The 17,157-nt window shown below is 46.4% G+C and overlaps 1 protein-coding gene across 1 annotated transcript in view; it reads left to right on the forward strand.

The window, feature by feature from the left end:
- The window catches only part of tacr1a (tachykinin receptor 1a), a gene marked incomplete at both ends in the record, with an annotated part of 33,778 nt that overhangs the window by 9,015 nt on the left and 7,606 nt on the right, over positions 1-17,157 (forward strand). Inside the window, 2 exons of the mRNA XM_080499897.1 lie at positions 8,400-8,594; positions 10,820-10,928. Of these exons, the coding sequence (XP_080356023.1) occupies positions 8,400-8,594; positions 10,820-10,928 (304 nt within the window). The remainder of the gene's footprint in view (positions 1-8,399; positions 8,595-10,819; positions 10,929-17,157) is intronic.

A 17,157-nucleotide genomic window follows, 5' to 3' on the forward strand; every position in this document is an offset into this window, starting at 1 on the left:
CCGTTTTCAACAACTAGTTTATTTAGTGGCTCACGGGGTCTTAGTGGTCATTTAAAACCGCCCTTGGTCAGAACTTGACCCCCGACATTAATGCATCTGTGGAGGTCACATGACGCAACGCCTTTCACAATAAAACAATGAGTCCAACTTATGTGAAGTGACGCTTCAGACACGTAAACTCAAAACAATTTCCAGATGTGGACAAATTGTTTTAATCCAGAATAAAAATACGATATCCAGATACAGACGACTGAGGGTTTTTTTGGTGTTTTATTTTTTGCAAATATAATATCTGATTTCCTTTAATATGTATATTTCAGAATAGACTGGCAAATTCTTGCAGCTACAAAAGAATCAAAAGAAGAAAAGACTTTGACATTTGTCCGTATCTTCAGTTTAATATGTTATATTTGACTTGTCGGCCCTCCAGAGGTCAGAGGTCAGAGGTCAGGTCAGGTTGATGTGGCCCCTCAACTGAAATCAGTTTGACGCCCCTGGTCTAACGAGTCAGCTGACATGTTACAGGCAAAGAAATCTGATTTCTAGGGTCTGAGCACTGACATCCATACGACCCTATTGAAACCGTAGGGATTATTGGGGGCCGAGCCCAAAAGGACCCTACTGTTATTGTAATGTCTTGTGTTTATTATTATTATTATTATTATTCCATTAGACCCAAAGTTGACTCCCTAAGCACGCTCAAAAACTCATTCGATTGGGCATGCTCATCAGAACTGGTGAAAAAGTTAAGAAAATGTAGGAAAAAAAAAACAAAAAACCTCCAGAGTGCTAGAATGTGCTCTAAACATATCACACTTTATTTGTTTCAGAAAGCTTTCGTTTACATGTAAACAGCAGAAATGCTGAAAAAGCAATGCCTTTTTACACATGTGCATTCACAGCTGCATGGTACATGTTACGATGACAACATCAAAGCCAACAAGCTGTTGGCTTTGTGTTGTCATGGTAACAAGTCACCTTTCAACTTGAAAGCTTTGATGTCGTTGACATCAAAGCTTTCATGTTCAACCTGGAGGCTACAAACAACGGAGCTGTTTAAAAGTCACACACAGTCACAGGACGAGACATCATTACTAGAAGCCACACGATTTTAAACACTGCTGCAGAAGTCTATGGCGGAAACGGAAAGTACACAGCAAAGACAAGGAGGATCTACTTTGGACACCGATGAGAAATTGCGCACTGAGCTAGTGTTTTACCGAAGCCTGTGCAATGACCGGGTCGAGGAATTCACGAAGCTCTGGACTGTCCTCATGAGAGTGCAGGAAGACAAAGACAAACTTCTAGAAGAAAAGCTTTTGGAGAAAGTTCCAGGATGGTCTCAGACTGACCCAGAGAGTATAGAGGCCAGTCAGTCGGAGGGATGTGCACTGCAGTGCCAGTGCAACAACGATCCCAGCCACTTTACTTCAGAAGTCAGCAGTTGTGGTGAAGACAGGAAGAAACTGCTGAAAGAGAAGGAGGAATTGAGAAGCAGGGTCACAGTTCTGGAGTCCAAACAAGCGCAGTTGCACCGTGACCTCTATGAGAAGGTCCAACAGCTGAGAGGCAAGGAGGCGGAGGTTCAGGCCTTGGAATACAGTCTTCAGTTACAAAGCCAAGAAACTGAGAAGAAGTTCCAGGAGCGAGCCGACCAAATCCAAGAGCTGTCACAGAACTTGAGGCAGCAGGTAGAAAGGTACAATCAGCACATGGACGATCATGAAGCGGAAGTGTCAACGCTCACACATGCCTTGAACCAGAAGGAGGCTGAATGTGACAACCTCAAAAAGGATCTGCAGAAAATGAATGACGGTGTGAAAACCGTGAGCACCGACCCGGAGAGGTCCTTGGATCATCAGACGACCAAGGTTGACCTGGAGAGGACCAAGACTGACCTGGAGATGAGGACGGTCACTAAACCGGAGGAGGCGGCCGAAGAGAAATCTGCCCTCCAGTCTGCATGTGAGCAGAAAATCAGCCAGCTTAGTTCAGTCATCAGCAGTTTGGAAAAAGACAATGAGAATGTGGTGAAAGACAACCATGAATTGAAAAGCAGGGTCAGAGCTCTGAAGTCCGGAAAAGCAAAGTTGGACTCTGAGCTTCATGAGAAAGTCCAACAACTGAGAGACAAGGAGGCGGAGGTTCAGGCCGTGACAAACCGTTTTCAGTTACAAAGCAGAGAAACTGAGAAGGAGTTGCAGGACAGAGCCGCCAAAATCCAAGAGCTGTCACAGGCCTTGAATGATCAGGTGGGAAAGTACAATGGGCACATGGACGACTGTGAGAACACAACCTACAAGCTTGAATCGGAAGTGACAATTGTCAAATATGCCTTGAACCTAATGGAGACTGAGTGTGAGCGCCTCAGAATGAATCTGAAGCTAATGAATGACGATGTGAAAACCAATTGTACCAACCTGGAGAGGTCCTTGGTTCAACTACAGAGGTCAAAGGCTGAAGAGGAGAGGACCAAGGCTGAACTGGAGAGGACCAAGTCTGAAATGGAGAGGACCAAGGCTGACCTGGAGATGACCAAGGCTGACCTGGAGATGACCAAGGCTGACCTGGAGATGAGGACGGTCACTCAACCGGAGGAGGCGGCCGAAGAGACATCTGCCCTCCAGTCTGCATATGAGCAGAAAATCAGCCAGCTCAGTTCAGTCATCAGCAGTTTGGAAAAAGACAACGAGAATGTGGTGAAAGACAACCATGAATTGAAAAGCAGGGTCAGAGCTCTGAAGTCCAAACAAGCCCAGTTGGACTCTGAGCTCCATGAGAAAGTCCAACAACTGAGAGACAAGGGGGCGGAGGTTCAGGCCTTGGAAAACAGTCTTCAGTCTTGGACCAACCTGGAGTGGTCCCTGGATCAACAAGAGAGGTCAAAGACTGAAGAGCAGATGACCAAGATTGAACTACAGATGGTCATAGCTGAACTGGAGATGACCAAGGCTGACCTGGAGAGGACCATGGCTGAACAACAGATGACCAAGGCTGACCTGGAGATGACCAAGGCTGACCTGGAGATGACCAAGGCTGACCTGGAGATGACCAAGGCTGACCTGGAGATGAGGACGGTCACTCAACCGGAGGAGGCGGCCGAAGAGACATCTGCCCTCCAGTCTGCATATGAGCAGAAAATCAGCCAGCTTAGTTCAGTCATCAGCAGTTTGGAAAAAGACAATGAGAATGTGGTGAAAGACAACCATGAATTGAAAAGCAGCCTCAGAGCTCTGAAGTCCAAACAAGCCCAGTTGGACTCTGAGCTCCATGAGAAAGTCCAACAACTGAGAGACAAGGAGGCGGAGGTTCAGGCCTTGGAAAACAGTCTTCAGTTACAAAGCAGAGAAACTGAGAAGAAGCTGCAGGAGAGAGCCGACCAAATGCATGAGCTGTCACAGAACTTGAGTATTCAGGTACAAAGGTACGGTGAGCACATGGACAGCTGTACGAAAACACCCTACGACCTTGCATGGGAAGTGTCAATCCTCAAGCATAACTTGAACCTGAAGCAGACTGAGAGTGACAACCTCAGAAAGGAGCTGCAGATTGTGACTGACAATCTGACGACCATTTGGGCCAACCTGAAGTGGTACGTGGCTCAACTAGAGAGGTCTAAGGCTGAACTGGAGAAGACCCAGGCTGACCTAGAGTGGTCCAAGGCTATGATGACGACGAGGATATCACGAAACTTGAGGAGGCGGCTGAAGACAAATTTCCATTCCAGTCTGGATACGAGCAGAGAATCGGCCGGCTTCGCTCAGTCATCAGCAGTTTGTAAAAAGACAACGAGACTCTGGTCACTTGTATTTTCCGAGGACAGTTTCGCTGATAGATCATCCATCCATCCATCCATCCATCCATTATCTACCGCTTACCCTGGACAGCTGCTTGTATCCGGGACCCCGTTCTTTTAGTCATGACCCATAGCTCATGACCAGAGGCGAGGGGAGGAACGGAGATCGACCGGTAAATCGAGAGCTTCGCCTTTTGGCTCAGCTCCTTCTTCACCACGACGGACCGACACGATGACCGCACAACGGCATTTAAGACTCCCCTCGGGCACTTGGAGTACTTGCTGATGCCAGCACCTGGCCAACGACGTGCTGCGCGACATGTTGAACCGGTGTATCTTTGTGTATTTGGATGGCATCCTGATCTTCTCTCGCAGCCAGGAGGGACATGTTCTCCACGTCCGGGCAGTGCTCCAGCGTCTTCTGTTTGTGAAGGCAGAGGAGTGTGTCTTTCAGCTTCTCGGGGTACATCGCCCAACGGGGACAGGTGAAGATCTCGTCAAGAAGTTCATCGTTGAGGTCGATGCCTCGGACACGGGCGTTGGAGCGGTGTCATCCCAGCGTGCCGAGGATTCTAAGGTGCACCCCTGCCCCCTTCTTTTCAAGATGCCTTACTCCAGGACACCCGGAATCTTTGCGGCTGCTTGCATCTCCTGCAGGGCTGCTTCGTCCCTGGCCCATCCCGAGTCGACCCTGGTCCCACAGTAATAATAATTGTGGATCGCTTGTCCAAGTCCGTGCACTTTGGCCCCCTTCCTAAGTGGCCCATAGCTACGGAGACGGCGAATCGGATGGTCGGGGATGTGTACGGGATCCCTCTGGATGTGGTGTCCGACGGAGACCCGCAGTTCACGTCCCGGGTACGGAGGGCGTTGTGTAAAGCTCTCCGGGACTTGTCCCGGGCCTCTCCTCAGGGTGTCACCCTCAAACAAACGGTCGGGCGGAGAGGGCCAACCAAGACCTGGAGACGGCGCTGCGGTGTGTCACTGCTCGGCATCCATCGTCCTGGAGCTCCCGCCTGGGTTCCGTCGTCTGCTCGTAACCCCGGAGGTGTCCCGCTCCCTCGGGACAGAAGGCATGGCGGTCCTCCTGCGACCCTCCACTCCAGGTGGAGTCCCGCAAGCTGGCGCCTCGTTTCGTCGGACCCGTTGCGATCGAGGAGATCGTGAACCCGGCGGTGGTGAAGCCGAAGCCGCAAGCATCCTCAAAGACACATACGTCCCACGTTCCACGTCCACTCGAGCCCTCAACCGCATAAAACTTTATTTTAAATGATCTGTCACGGTCCTGTCGGCGGCGCTTGAATCCAGCACACCCCCAATCCTGACGCTGTTTATTACGTTAAATTGTATTTTTAAAAATTATTTAAACATTTCAAATTATCTAAATTAACGGGTTATTTTTGACAACCCTAATATAAAAATGAGTTTGAATTATTACAAGGTTACATTTTGTTGAGTTTCATTATCTTCTAAAAAGGAAATAGCTTATTTCAAGTGCCGCAGTGCATTGCTAATAGCCCTGAGGTGCATTATAATAATAATAATAATAATAATAATAATAATAATAATAATAATAATAATGATGTGAGAAAGTGACATCCCTTTCTCACGTTAACACAAAAAACTGTCATAGACGTTTGTTTCAGCCCGGCACGTCCTGATTGGCTCAATTCGGGGGGGGGGGGGGCTATTTAAAGAGGCCCGCTGGCAGTGTCTAGACCAGTGTTTCTCAACCACTGGTGTTTCCACATTTCACATTGTTTTCTAAAAAGAAAAAAACCTTTGCTCTCACAGCGACAGTGTGTTGCAGATTTAGTCTGTAATTCTCCAACACTGCTGGTAAAAAAATTAAAAAAAAATAAAAAACTGATCCACAAAGTAAAAATCAGATGAGAAGCCGAACTTGGATGCAAATGAGTTTTACTCCTAAAAAAACAGGCAAAACTCAGAGTCTGATCCGTACAGAACTTGTGTGCTGCCGTTACGTCGTACTCTGGTCTCGCCTATAGTTGCGTCGGAGGGGAATTAGCTCAAATGGTAGAGCGCTCGCTTAGCATGTGAGAGGTAGCGGGATCGATGCCCGCATTCTCCACTAGCTTTTTAGCTTCAAGTGCAGGAAGTTAGATAATAATCAGACGTCGCTGAGTTGTTGAAGAAGTGCCGAGTCACTGTCCGGTAACACTTTTCTCCAGTCAGCTGAAGTTTCAGGAAGAGAAGAAGCAGCGTCACCAGGTTCCAGCACCGAGTGTAAACTGAGCCACATGTACCAGGATCTATTCTGGTCCCTCAGAGGGGAATTAGCTCAAATGGTAGAGCGCTCGCTTAGCATGCGAGAGGTAGCGGGATCGATGCCCGCATTCTCCACAAGCTTTTTCGGGGTGTTCCTGGTCCAGCCTATATTTTAGAGTCAGGGCTATAAATAGGACAAAAGAAGCTCTTTTGCCACCTTGGTTATCAGAGGGGGAATTAGCTCAAATGGTAGAGCGCTCGCTTAGCATGTGAGAGGTAGCGGGATCGATGCCCGCATTCTCCACTAGCTTTTTAGGGGTCGTCCACACCAGGAACCTGGTTCTCCTGAACCAGGTGTTTCTGGCATGTCGTCTAGCTTTTTAGGGGCCGTCCACACCAGGAACCTGGTTCACCTGAACCAGATGTTTCTGGTCTGTCGTTCACCTGAACCAGGTATTTCTGGCCTCTCGTCCACACCAGGAACCTGGTTCAGGTGAACCAGGTGAACCAGGTTCCAGGACAATATATATAAGAGAAGCTCAGAGGGGAATTAGCTCAAATGGTAGAGTGCTCGCTTAGCATGTGAGAGGTAGCGGGATCGATGCCCGCATTCTCCACTAGCTTTTTAGGGGTCGTCCACACCAGGAACCTGGTTCACCTGAACCAGATGTTTCTGGCATGTCGTCTAGCTTTTTAGGGGCCGTCCACACCAGGAACCTGGTTCACCTGAACCAGATGTTTCTGGCATGTCGTCTAGCTTTTTAGGGGTCGTCCACACCAGGAACCTGGTTCACCTGAACCAGATGTTTCTGGTCTGTCGTTCACCTGAACCAGGTGTTTCTGGCCTCTCGTCCACACCAGGAACCTGGTTCAGGTGAACCAGCATGCGAGAGGTAGCGGGATCGATGCCTGCATTCTCCTTCACTAGCTTTTTGGGGGTCGTCCACACCAGGAACCTGGTTCTCCTGAACCAGGTGTTTCTGTCCTGTCGTCTAGCTTTTTAGGGGTCGTCCACACCAGGAACCTGGTTCTCCTGAACCAGGTGTTTCTGGCCTGTCGTCCACACCTGAAACACCTGGTTCACATGAACCAGATGTTTCTGGCATGTCGTTCACCTGAACCAGGTATTTCTGGCCTCTCGTCCACACCAGGAATCTGGTTCAGGTGAACCAGGTGAACCAGGTTCCAGGACATTCTGGCATGTCGTCTAGCTTTTTAGGGGTCGTCCACACCAGGAACCTGGTTCACCTGAACCAGATGTTTCTGGTCTGTCGTTCACCTGAACCAGGTGTTTCTGGCCTCTCGTCCACACCAGGAACCTGGTTCAGGTGAACCAGGTGAACCAGGTTCCTGGTGTGTTCCTGGTCCGAGGCAGGGCTATAAATATGACAATATATATAAGAGAAGCTCTTTTACCACCTTGGTTATCGGAGGGGGAATTAGCTCAAATGGTAGAGCGCTCGCTTAGCATGTGAGAGGTAGCGGGATCGATGCCCGCATTCTCCACTAGCTTTTTAGGGGTCGTCCACACCAGGAACCTGGTTCACCTGAACCAGATGTTTCTGGCATGTCGTCTAGCTTTTTAGGGGTCGTCCACACCAGGAACCTGGTTCACCTGAATCAGATGTTTCTGGTCTGTCGTTCACCTGAACCAGGTGTTTCTGGCCTCTCGTCCACACCAGGAACCTGGTTCAGGTGAACCAGGTGTTTCTGGCATGTCGTCTAGCTTTTTAGGGGCCGTCCACACCAGGAACCTGGTTCACCTGAACCAGGTGTTTCTGTCCTGTCGTCCACAATATATAGAGAAGAAGTCAGAGGGGAATTAGCTCAAATGGTAGAGCGCTCGCTTAGCATGTGAGAGGTAGCGGGATCGATGCCCGCATTCTCCACTAGCTTTTTAGGGGTCGTCCACACCAGGAACCTGGTTCTCCTGAACCAGGTGTTTCTGTCCTGTCGTCCACACCTGAAACACCTGGTTCACATGAACCAGATGTTTCTGGCATGTCGTCTAGCTTTTTAGGGGCCGTCCAAAACCAGGAACCTGGTTCACCTGAACCAGATGTTTCTGGTCTGTCGTTCACCTGAACCAGGTGTTTCTGGCCTCTCGTCCACACCAGGAACCTGGTTCAGGTGAACCCGGTGAACCAGGTTCCAGGACAATATATATAAGAGAAGCTCAGAGGGGAATTAGCTCAAATGGTAGAGCGCTCGCTTAGCATGTGAGAGGTAGCGGGATCGATGCCCGCAATCTCCACTAGCTTTTTAGGGGTCGTCCACACCAGCAACACCTGGTTCTCCTGAACCAGGAGTGATCAGTTCATCCCTACTGTGGCAGGCGACGCTCCCCGCTAACCAGGCGTCTGGTCTCTTGCAGGTACGTGGCCATCATCCACCCGCTGCAGCAGCGCATGTCGTCCACGGAGACCAAGGTGGTGGTCTGCGTGATCTGGACGCTGGCGCTGCTGCTGGCCTTCCCCCAGTACTACTACTCCAACACCGACCAGCTGCCCGGACGCGTGGTGTGCTACATCGACTGGCCCGAGTACCGCGCCTGCGACTTCAAAAAGATGTGAGTCCGTCTCAGAGACACCCAAACCCCCTCCCCCGACCCCTGACTAGAACCAGGTTTCATACGAGTGCAGGAGAGTACCTCCGTCACATGGCACACCACCACCTGAAAATGTTAAATGGTAAACTCTGTAGCCTCTATTAACAATATAAAGTCTTTCTCATCAAAGTTTTATCAACAGGAATCCAGTAAATCCAGAAAGCAAGGACTTTTTTTAATAGTGCCTCCCTCAGTGTGAAACCTGGACCTGATGGATGAAGAGCTGAGATCCTGGTTTTCAAAAACTTCTCCATCACTGTCACTGACACAGTACTTTGATACAAGATGGTAGCAGGAGGTGGAGATGAACCACACTGACGTCTGTCACTTTACATTTCACCGGCAAAGTTCTGTGCCGCCCTCTAGTGGTGAAGAGTATTTATACATGATTACTCTGCAACACACTGTCGCTGTGAGAGCAAAGGTTTTTTAGAAAACAATGTGAAATTGGATAATTTCCCACGACTCAGCTGACGATCTGGAGGAAACACCAGAGGTTGAGAAACTCTGATCTAGACCACTGAAGCCAAACGTTTGCGTCTGTTGACGACAGGAAGTCAAGTGAGTTTTGACGATTTTGACAAATCTGCAGCGGTAAAACATTAAGAGTTTAATGAACGTTTCCGACTTCCTATGGATGCTAATTACACTCCTATTTCACAGAAGATGTAGAGAGAGAGAGAGAGAGAGAGAGAGAGAGACAGAGAGAGAGAGAGAGAGAGAGAGTCGCTGTGGAAATGAGTGCAAAGTGCAAAAAAGCTTTTTCTGCTGAAGCCACGTCTCAGTGGAATCGCGTTCCGTCGCTCATGAAAAGAGGAAACGCATCGAATTGCCCTGCAGGAAGTCGCCATTAGACGCGTCGCGAGATTCGTCGTGTTCCACTTGATTCTTCAGCAATCCAGGGAGAAAAAAAACAACTAAAGAAAAGCAAAGTTCTTGAGGTCAACGATTCCAACACGCGTGTGAAGAGCTCAGCTCGTTGGAGAGCAAAACAGGAAAAGAGCGAAGCAGAACCGATCAGAATCTGACGAGTATGAAACGTATAAACACAACCTGTGTGGCCACTTCAGCAGCGTCTCGCTCCAGAAACACACTTTTTGGGAGGAACGACCCCGTGTTTATCTGTTCTATTGATTCTAAAAGCCTCCCGGGACCAGCCGTGCTTTTATTCTCTAAATAAATTCAATCAAACCTCCAAAAATGGAAAAAAAAGGAAAAGAACAAAATGGGAAAAATTATTATTTAAATGAGGAAAATAAAGAAATAAAGAAAAAGGGAAAAAGAACAAAATGGTAAAAATTATTTAAATGAGGAAAAATAAAGAAATGAAGAAAAATGGGGAAAAAACAGAAAAAAAGGAAAAAGAACAAAATGGGAAAAATTATTTGAATGAGGAAAATAAAGAAGTAAAGAAAAAGGGAAAAAAGAGAAAAAAGGGAAAAAGAACAAACTGAGAAAAAATATTTTTTTAAATGAAGAAAAATACAGAAAAAAATGAAAAAATAGAAAAAATAAAACAAATGTTTATTACAGCTAAAAGTGCTGTAAACATCGGGAAACAGCAGCTACAAATGGAAAAAAAACTCAAAAAGTCTGAAAACAGCCAAGATGTATAAAATGGCTAAAGTGGGGAAAAAACTTGAAAAACAGCCACAAGAGTAAAAAATGTCAAAACACTTCAGTAATTCAATATTTCTTGTATATATATATATTTTAGATTTATTTCTTTATACCAGATAATTAACATGTTTTACGACTCCATAAAAATGTGAATTTGGTTGAAAATGGTGAAAACGTCTCTATTGGTGAAGGTTTCATGCCCCTGGTACTCCACTGGTCCTGAGATGGTTTCAAATCATCCCTGAACATTTCCTGCAATTTGTCAGAGTAGAAACTCACACACACTATAAATAGACACACAGAATGTGTGTCATGTTTTCAGTACGAGCAAAATGAAGTGTCGGACCCGACAGCAGCATCTTAAAATGAAAAGCTGGACCAGAGAGACTTGTGGGTAATTGAGCAGCAGGACGGGTGTGACTGGAGGATTTTATGGCCGAGTGATGAATCAACGCCCGCCTGCAGCTCGTTTGTCTCCCAGGTGACGAGCCGCCTGTCAGCCAGGGGGTCAAGGACCCCCGGTCACTGACCTCTCAGTGGGATTAAAACCCCCAACCTCTCGTCAGAAGACCCCGCCTCGGCCTCGCTGGAGCGGATCCACAGAGGGAAGGGTTCGCTCATTTTCGCCAGAACTCGCTGACGTCGTCTTATAAGCCCTTATATGGGCGGGGCCAGGCCAGCTCACACAGACACAGCAGATTCTGAACGCAGCTCCGAGGATCCGATATTCTAACGGAGGGAAATAAACTTGTGGGCCGACGACACGCAGGTGGAAGTTTTGAAAAGCCGGAAAATACAAGATTATGAGATTTTTGTGTTTTTCTTCTCGGGTTTCGTACGACGTCTCGCCTGCGTTTTTTTTTATTCACGCGTTCTGTTCCAGTTACGTCCTTGCTTCTGCGAGCAGGCAGAGGCAAACCCCCCCCCCCCCCCCCCCCACATCATACACACTTATTAATAATACATCCTGCTACAAACACACATTTAAATATCAGATGCACGTAGTTTCATTACACCCATAAACCTTCATTACCGTCACGCTGATCTGACGCTGAGCGAACGGGGATCAATTTGCTTTAAATATTTACACACACACGCACACACACACACACACACGCACACACACACACACACACACACACACACACACACACACACACACACACACACACACCTCCATCCAGGAAGACGTCTTTGCGTCGTTGCTCGTGGGGTCGGAGGAGAGAAAAGGCAGCAGCCCCTGAAATTAAAACAATGTGAGTCACGTTGTGTAGCGACTGACGCCCTGCTGAGTGAGGCGTTATTGATGGTGCAGTGTGACGGCGAGCAGACGCCCCGGGGGGGTCGGAGGGGGGGGGGGGGGGGTCGGGGACCGGGAGGGGGTTTGACAAGATTATTTCAGCCAAGACACACATTGTAAACACACAGTAGAAGTGGTGTTGGTGCAGCTGGAATTGTTACTATTGTAAACGCAAAAAAAAAGAATAAAAAATAGAATAATATTAAACAATGAAATAAAAAAAAAAAATAATTTTTGTTTGACAGTCACTGTAATAGTTTCACTACAAAACTAGAGCTGCACTCGGTAGATAGACTAGAGCTACACTCGGTAGATAAACTAGAGCTGCACTCGGTAGATAGACTAGAGCTACACTCAGGAGATAAACTAGAGCTACACTCTGTAGATAGACTAGAGCTACACTCGGTAGATAAATTAGAGCTACACTCGGTAGATAAATTAGAGCTGCACTCGGTAGATAGACTAGAGCTACACTCGGTAGATAAACTAGAGCTACACTCTGTAGATAGACTAGAGCTACACTCGGTAGATAAATTAGAGCTACACTCGGTAGATAAATTAGAGCTGCACTCGGTAGATAGACTAGAGCTACACTCGGTAGATAAATTAGAGCTACACTCGGTAGATAGACTAGAGCTACACTCTGTAGATAGACTAGAGCTACACTCGGTAGATAAACTTGAGCTACACTCGGTAGATAGACTAGAGCTACACTCTGTAGATAGACTAGAGCTACACTCGGTAGATAAACTTGAGCTACACTCGGTAAATAAACTAGAGCTACACTGGGTAGATAAACTGGAGCTACACTCGGTAGATAAATTAGAGCTACACTCGGTAGATAAACTAGAGCTACACTCGGTAAATAAACTAGAGCTACACTGGGTAGATAAACTGGAGCTACACTCGGTAGATAAATTAGAGCTACACTCGGTAGATAAACTAGAGCTACACTGGGTAGATAAACTGGAGCTACACTCGGTAGATAAATTAGAGCTACACTCGGTAGATAATCTAGAGCTACACTCGGTAGATAAACTAGAGCTACACTCGGTAGATAGACTAGAGCTACACTCGGTAGATAAACTAGAGCTACACTCGGTAGATAAACTAGAGCTACACTGGGTAGATAGACTAGAGCTACACTCGGTAGATAGACTAGAGCTACACTGGGTAGATAAACTAGAGCTACACTCTGTAGATAGACTAGAGCTACACTCGGTAGATAGACTAGAGCTACACTCGGTAAATAAACTAGAGCTACACTCGGTAGATAAACTAGAGCTACACTCGGTAAATAAACTAGAGCTACACTGGGTAGATAGACTAGAGCTACACTCGGTAGATAGACAAGAGCTACACTCGGTAGATAAACTAGAGCTACACTCGGTAAATAAACTAGAGCTACACTCGGTAGATAGACAAGAGCTACACTCGGTAGATAAATTAGAGCTACACTCGGTAAATAAACTAGAGCTACACTCGGTAGATAAACTAGAGCTACACTCGGTAGATAAACTAGAGCTACACTCGGTAAATAAACTAGAGCTACACTGGGTAGATAGACTAGAGCTACACTCGGTAGATAGACTAGAGCTACACTCGGTAGATAGACAAGAGCTACACTCGGTAGATAAACTAGAGCTACACTCGGTAAATAAACTAGAGCTACACTCGGTAAATAAACTAGAGCTACACTCGGTAGATAAACTAGAGCTACACTCGGTAGATAAACTAGAGCTACACTCGGTAAATAAACTAGAGCTACACTGGGTAGATAGACTAGAGCTACACTCGGTAGATAGACTAGAGCTACACTCGGTAGATAGACTAGAGCTACACTGGGTAGATAGACTAGAGCTACACTGGGTAGATAAATTTGAGCTACACTCGGTAGATAAACTGGTGCTACACTCGGTAAATAAACTAGAGCTACACTGGGTAGATAAACTAGAGCTACACTCGGTAAATAAACTAGAGCTACACTGGGTAGATAGACTAGAGCTACACTCGGTAGATAGACAAGAGCTACACTCGGTAGATAAACTAGAGCTACACTCGGTAAATAAACTAGAGCTACACTCGGTAGATAGACAAGAGCTACACTCGGTAGATAAACTAGAGCTACACTCGGTAAATAAACTAGAGCTACACTCGGTAGATAAACTAGAGCTACACTCGGTAGATAAACTAGAGCTACACTCGGTAAATAAACTAGAGCTACACTGGGTAGATAGACTAGAGCTACACTCGGTAGATAGACTAGAGCTACACTCGGTAGATAGACAAGAGCTACACTCGGTAGATAAACTAGAGCTACACTCGGTAAATAAACTAGAGCTACACTCGGTAGATAAACTAGAGCTACACTCGGTAAATAAACTAGAGCTACACTGGGTAGATAGACTAGAGCTACACTGGGTAGATAGACTAGAGCTACACTCGGTAGATAGACTAGAGCTACACTGGGTAGATAAATTTGAGCTACACTCGGTAGATAAACTGGTGCTACACTCGGTAGATAAACTAGAGCTACACTCGGTAGATAAACTGGTGCTACACTCGGTAAATAAACTAGAGCTACACTGGGTAGATAGACTAGAGCTACACTCGGTAGATAGACTTGAGTTACACTCGGTAGATAGACTAGAGCTACACTCGGTAGACTGCTTACCTTCAACCGAGTTAGCATGTTAGCTGTGAGCTCATAGGATGCTAACTTAGTAGCTCAGGTCGCTACATCACTGTGTGAATCAGTGAGCATGGAGCGTCTCCATGGCAACAGATGCTGATCTCCTTTGATCATACTATAATAATAATTGATTGTATTATAATAATTTTAAGATTTTTTTAATCATATATTATAACTTAAAATGTTTAAAAATAATATATTATATAATATTTGTAAAATATATTATAATTGTAATATATTTTTAAAAATAATATATTATAATCATTTTTATACATTTTTAAAAATATAATATGTTACAATAATTTTTATATTCATTTTAATAGAATATTATAATAATTTCTTATATTTTTAAGCATATATTATATTATAATAATTTTTATATTATTTTAATAGAATATTATAATAATTTTTATATTTTTAAGCATATATTATATTATAATAATTTTTATATTTATTTTAATAGAATACTATAATAATTTTTATATTTTAAAGCATATATTATATTATAATAATTTTTATATTTATTTTAATAGAATACTATACGAATTTTTATATTTATTTCAATAGAATATTATAAGAATTTTTATATTTTTAAGCATATATTATATTATAGTAATTTTTATATATTTAAAAAATATAATATTATATTATAATAGTTCGTATGCTTGCTACACTGCCACCTAGTGGCCGGGCGTGTAGCTCATAGCAGCTCTCAACCAGGGAGTTATTGTAAAATAAATAAAGATTTTTCTGAAAAATTATCCGGTGTGGAAAAATGTTATTTTCGGATGTAAAAATGTTATTTCCAGAAGTAAATATGCGTCGCTGAACGTGATCCAACCACCAAACCACTCCAATCATGTAAATCAGTAAACGAGTCTTTCCACTCGCCGCGGTTTGATTTACACGCCGTCACTCGGCAGGAAGGAGCTCGTCACGCTGAGCGACTCACTTCATCTCCACGGTGACCCGAGTGTGTCCTTCTTCACGTCGGCGTGAGAAGAGGTGGAGGAGGAGGAGTGGAGGAGGAGGAGGCGGAGGAGGAGGAGGTGGAGGAGTGGAGGTGGAGGAGGCGGAGGAGGAGGAGTGGAGGAGGAGGAGGTGGAGGAGGCGGAGGAGGAGGAGTGGAGGAGGAGGAGTGGAGGTGGAGGTGGAGGAGGCGGAGGAGTGGAGGTGGAGGTGGAGGTGGAGGAGGCGGAGGAGGAGTGGAGGAGGAGGAGGTGGAGGAGTGGAGGTGGAGGTGGAGGAGGAGTGGAGGAGGAGGAGTGGAGGTGGAGGTGGAGGAGGAGTGGAGGTGGAGGTGGAGGTGGAGGAGGCGGAGGAGGAGGAGTGGAGGAGGAGGAGTGGAGGTGGAGGTGGCGGAGGAGGAGGAGGAGTGGAGGAGGAGGAGGTGGAGGAGTGGAGGTGGAGGAGGAGTGGAGGAGGAGGAGTGGAGGTGGAGGTGGAGGAGGAGTGGAGGAGGAGGAGTGGAGGTGGAGGAGGCGGAGGAGGAGGAGTGGAGGAGGAGGAGGTGGAGGAGTGGAGGTGGAGGTGGAGGAGGAGTGGAGGAGGAGGAGGTGGAGGAGCGGAGGAGGAATGGAGGAGGAGCGGAGGAGGAGGAGCGGAGGAGGAGGAGGTGGAGTAGTGGAGGAGGAGCAGGAGGTGGAGGTGGAGGAGTAGTGGAGGAGGTGGAGGTGGAGCAGGAGGTGGAGGAGGAGGAGGCGGAGGAGTGGAGGTGGAGGAAGAGGAGTGGTGGTGGAGGAGTGGAGGTGGAGAAGTGGAGTGGAGGAGGTGGAGGAGGAGGTTGAGAAGTGGAGGAGGAGGTGGAGGAGGCAGAGGAGTGGAGGAGGAGTGGAGGTGGAGGAGGAGTGTCGGTAGAGGAGGAGGTGGAGAAGTGGAGGAGGAGTGGAGGTGGAGGAGGAGGTGAAGGTGGAGGTGGAGGAGTGGAGGAGGTGGAGGAGTGGAGGAGGAGAGGATAGAATAACCTTCCAGACCTTCGTTACACGTTTACCCTCAATGGCAGCAACACAAAGTCACTATGAGACATTTTATTTTAATTCTTTTTTTTTTTTTTTTTTTTTACTGAAATAGTTTAAAGTCCCAGTGAAACGTAACACGCTACTTTGTAAAAAACGATAGTTGTGGTTCTACTTGTAAGGTTCCTCCGACTCTGCCCCATCACTGTTGTCGCATAACAAAGTTATTTGAATTTTGAATCTCCAGCCGAGGAAGTCGGGGCAATCCTTCTTCTTCGTGGGCCATTGTGGGCGGAGCCTATGTGTGACGTCACGAGTTGTGCAGATCTCGATCTGTTGTGTTTATATCGGCTTGTTTCCTCTTAAATATCCAAGTTTTTACAGTGTTTTGAAGTTCTAGTCGGCGTTTTATGAGCCTTGATGAAAGATTGAGCCTGGAAGAGACCAGAGAGGAGGAAAGGAGCACGGCTAGCGGCTAGCCACTCGCGGCTAGCGGGGGCCGCTAGCTCGGGCGGCTAGCGGGAGCTGTCTTCTTCATCAATCACTGGGTTTGAAATGACCATGATGATGAAATCTGGTTAAATTCAGCCTCTTCGTGGTCAAAACTCTGATCCTCCATAATGTAAACACAACTTGGGCGTGTGCACAACTCGTGATGTCACTCTGTTATTGTCAGAAGCTCCGCCCAGCAGAGGAAATAGCGCCGTTTATCGGCTATTTTCTCTCAGATTGCCGTGTTTTAACATTTGACCTTCAGCCAGTTAGCAGGAAAACGTTCTAGAAGAGACACCAGAGAGTTCTGGAGGTGGAACCTTCATTTCACTAGAACTTTTAATATTGTGAATTTCCAGGTTCAAATGTGTTTCAATCTGCGGCGGATTGAGAAAACATACCTGAGAAAGTGGTTTTGGGTTCTCACCGGCTCCATGTGGGCTCCCGCTCCCACTTCCTGCTCCC

The sequence above is a fragment of the Blennius ocellaris genome (assembly GCF_963422515.1).
Source record: "Blennius ocellaris genome assembly, chromosome: 7".
Classification (NCBI taxonomy): Eukaryota; Metazoa; Chordata; class Actinopteri; order Blenniiformes; family Blenniidae; genus Blennius; species Blennius ocellaris.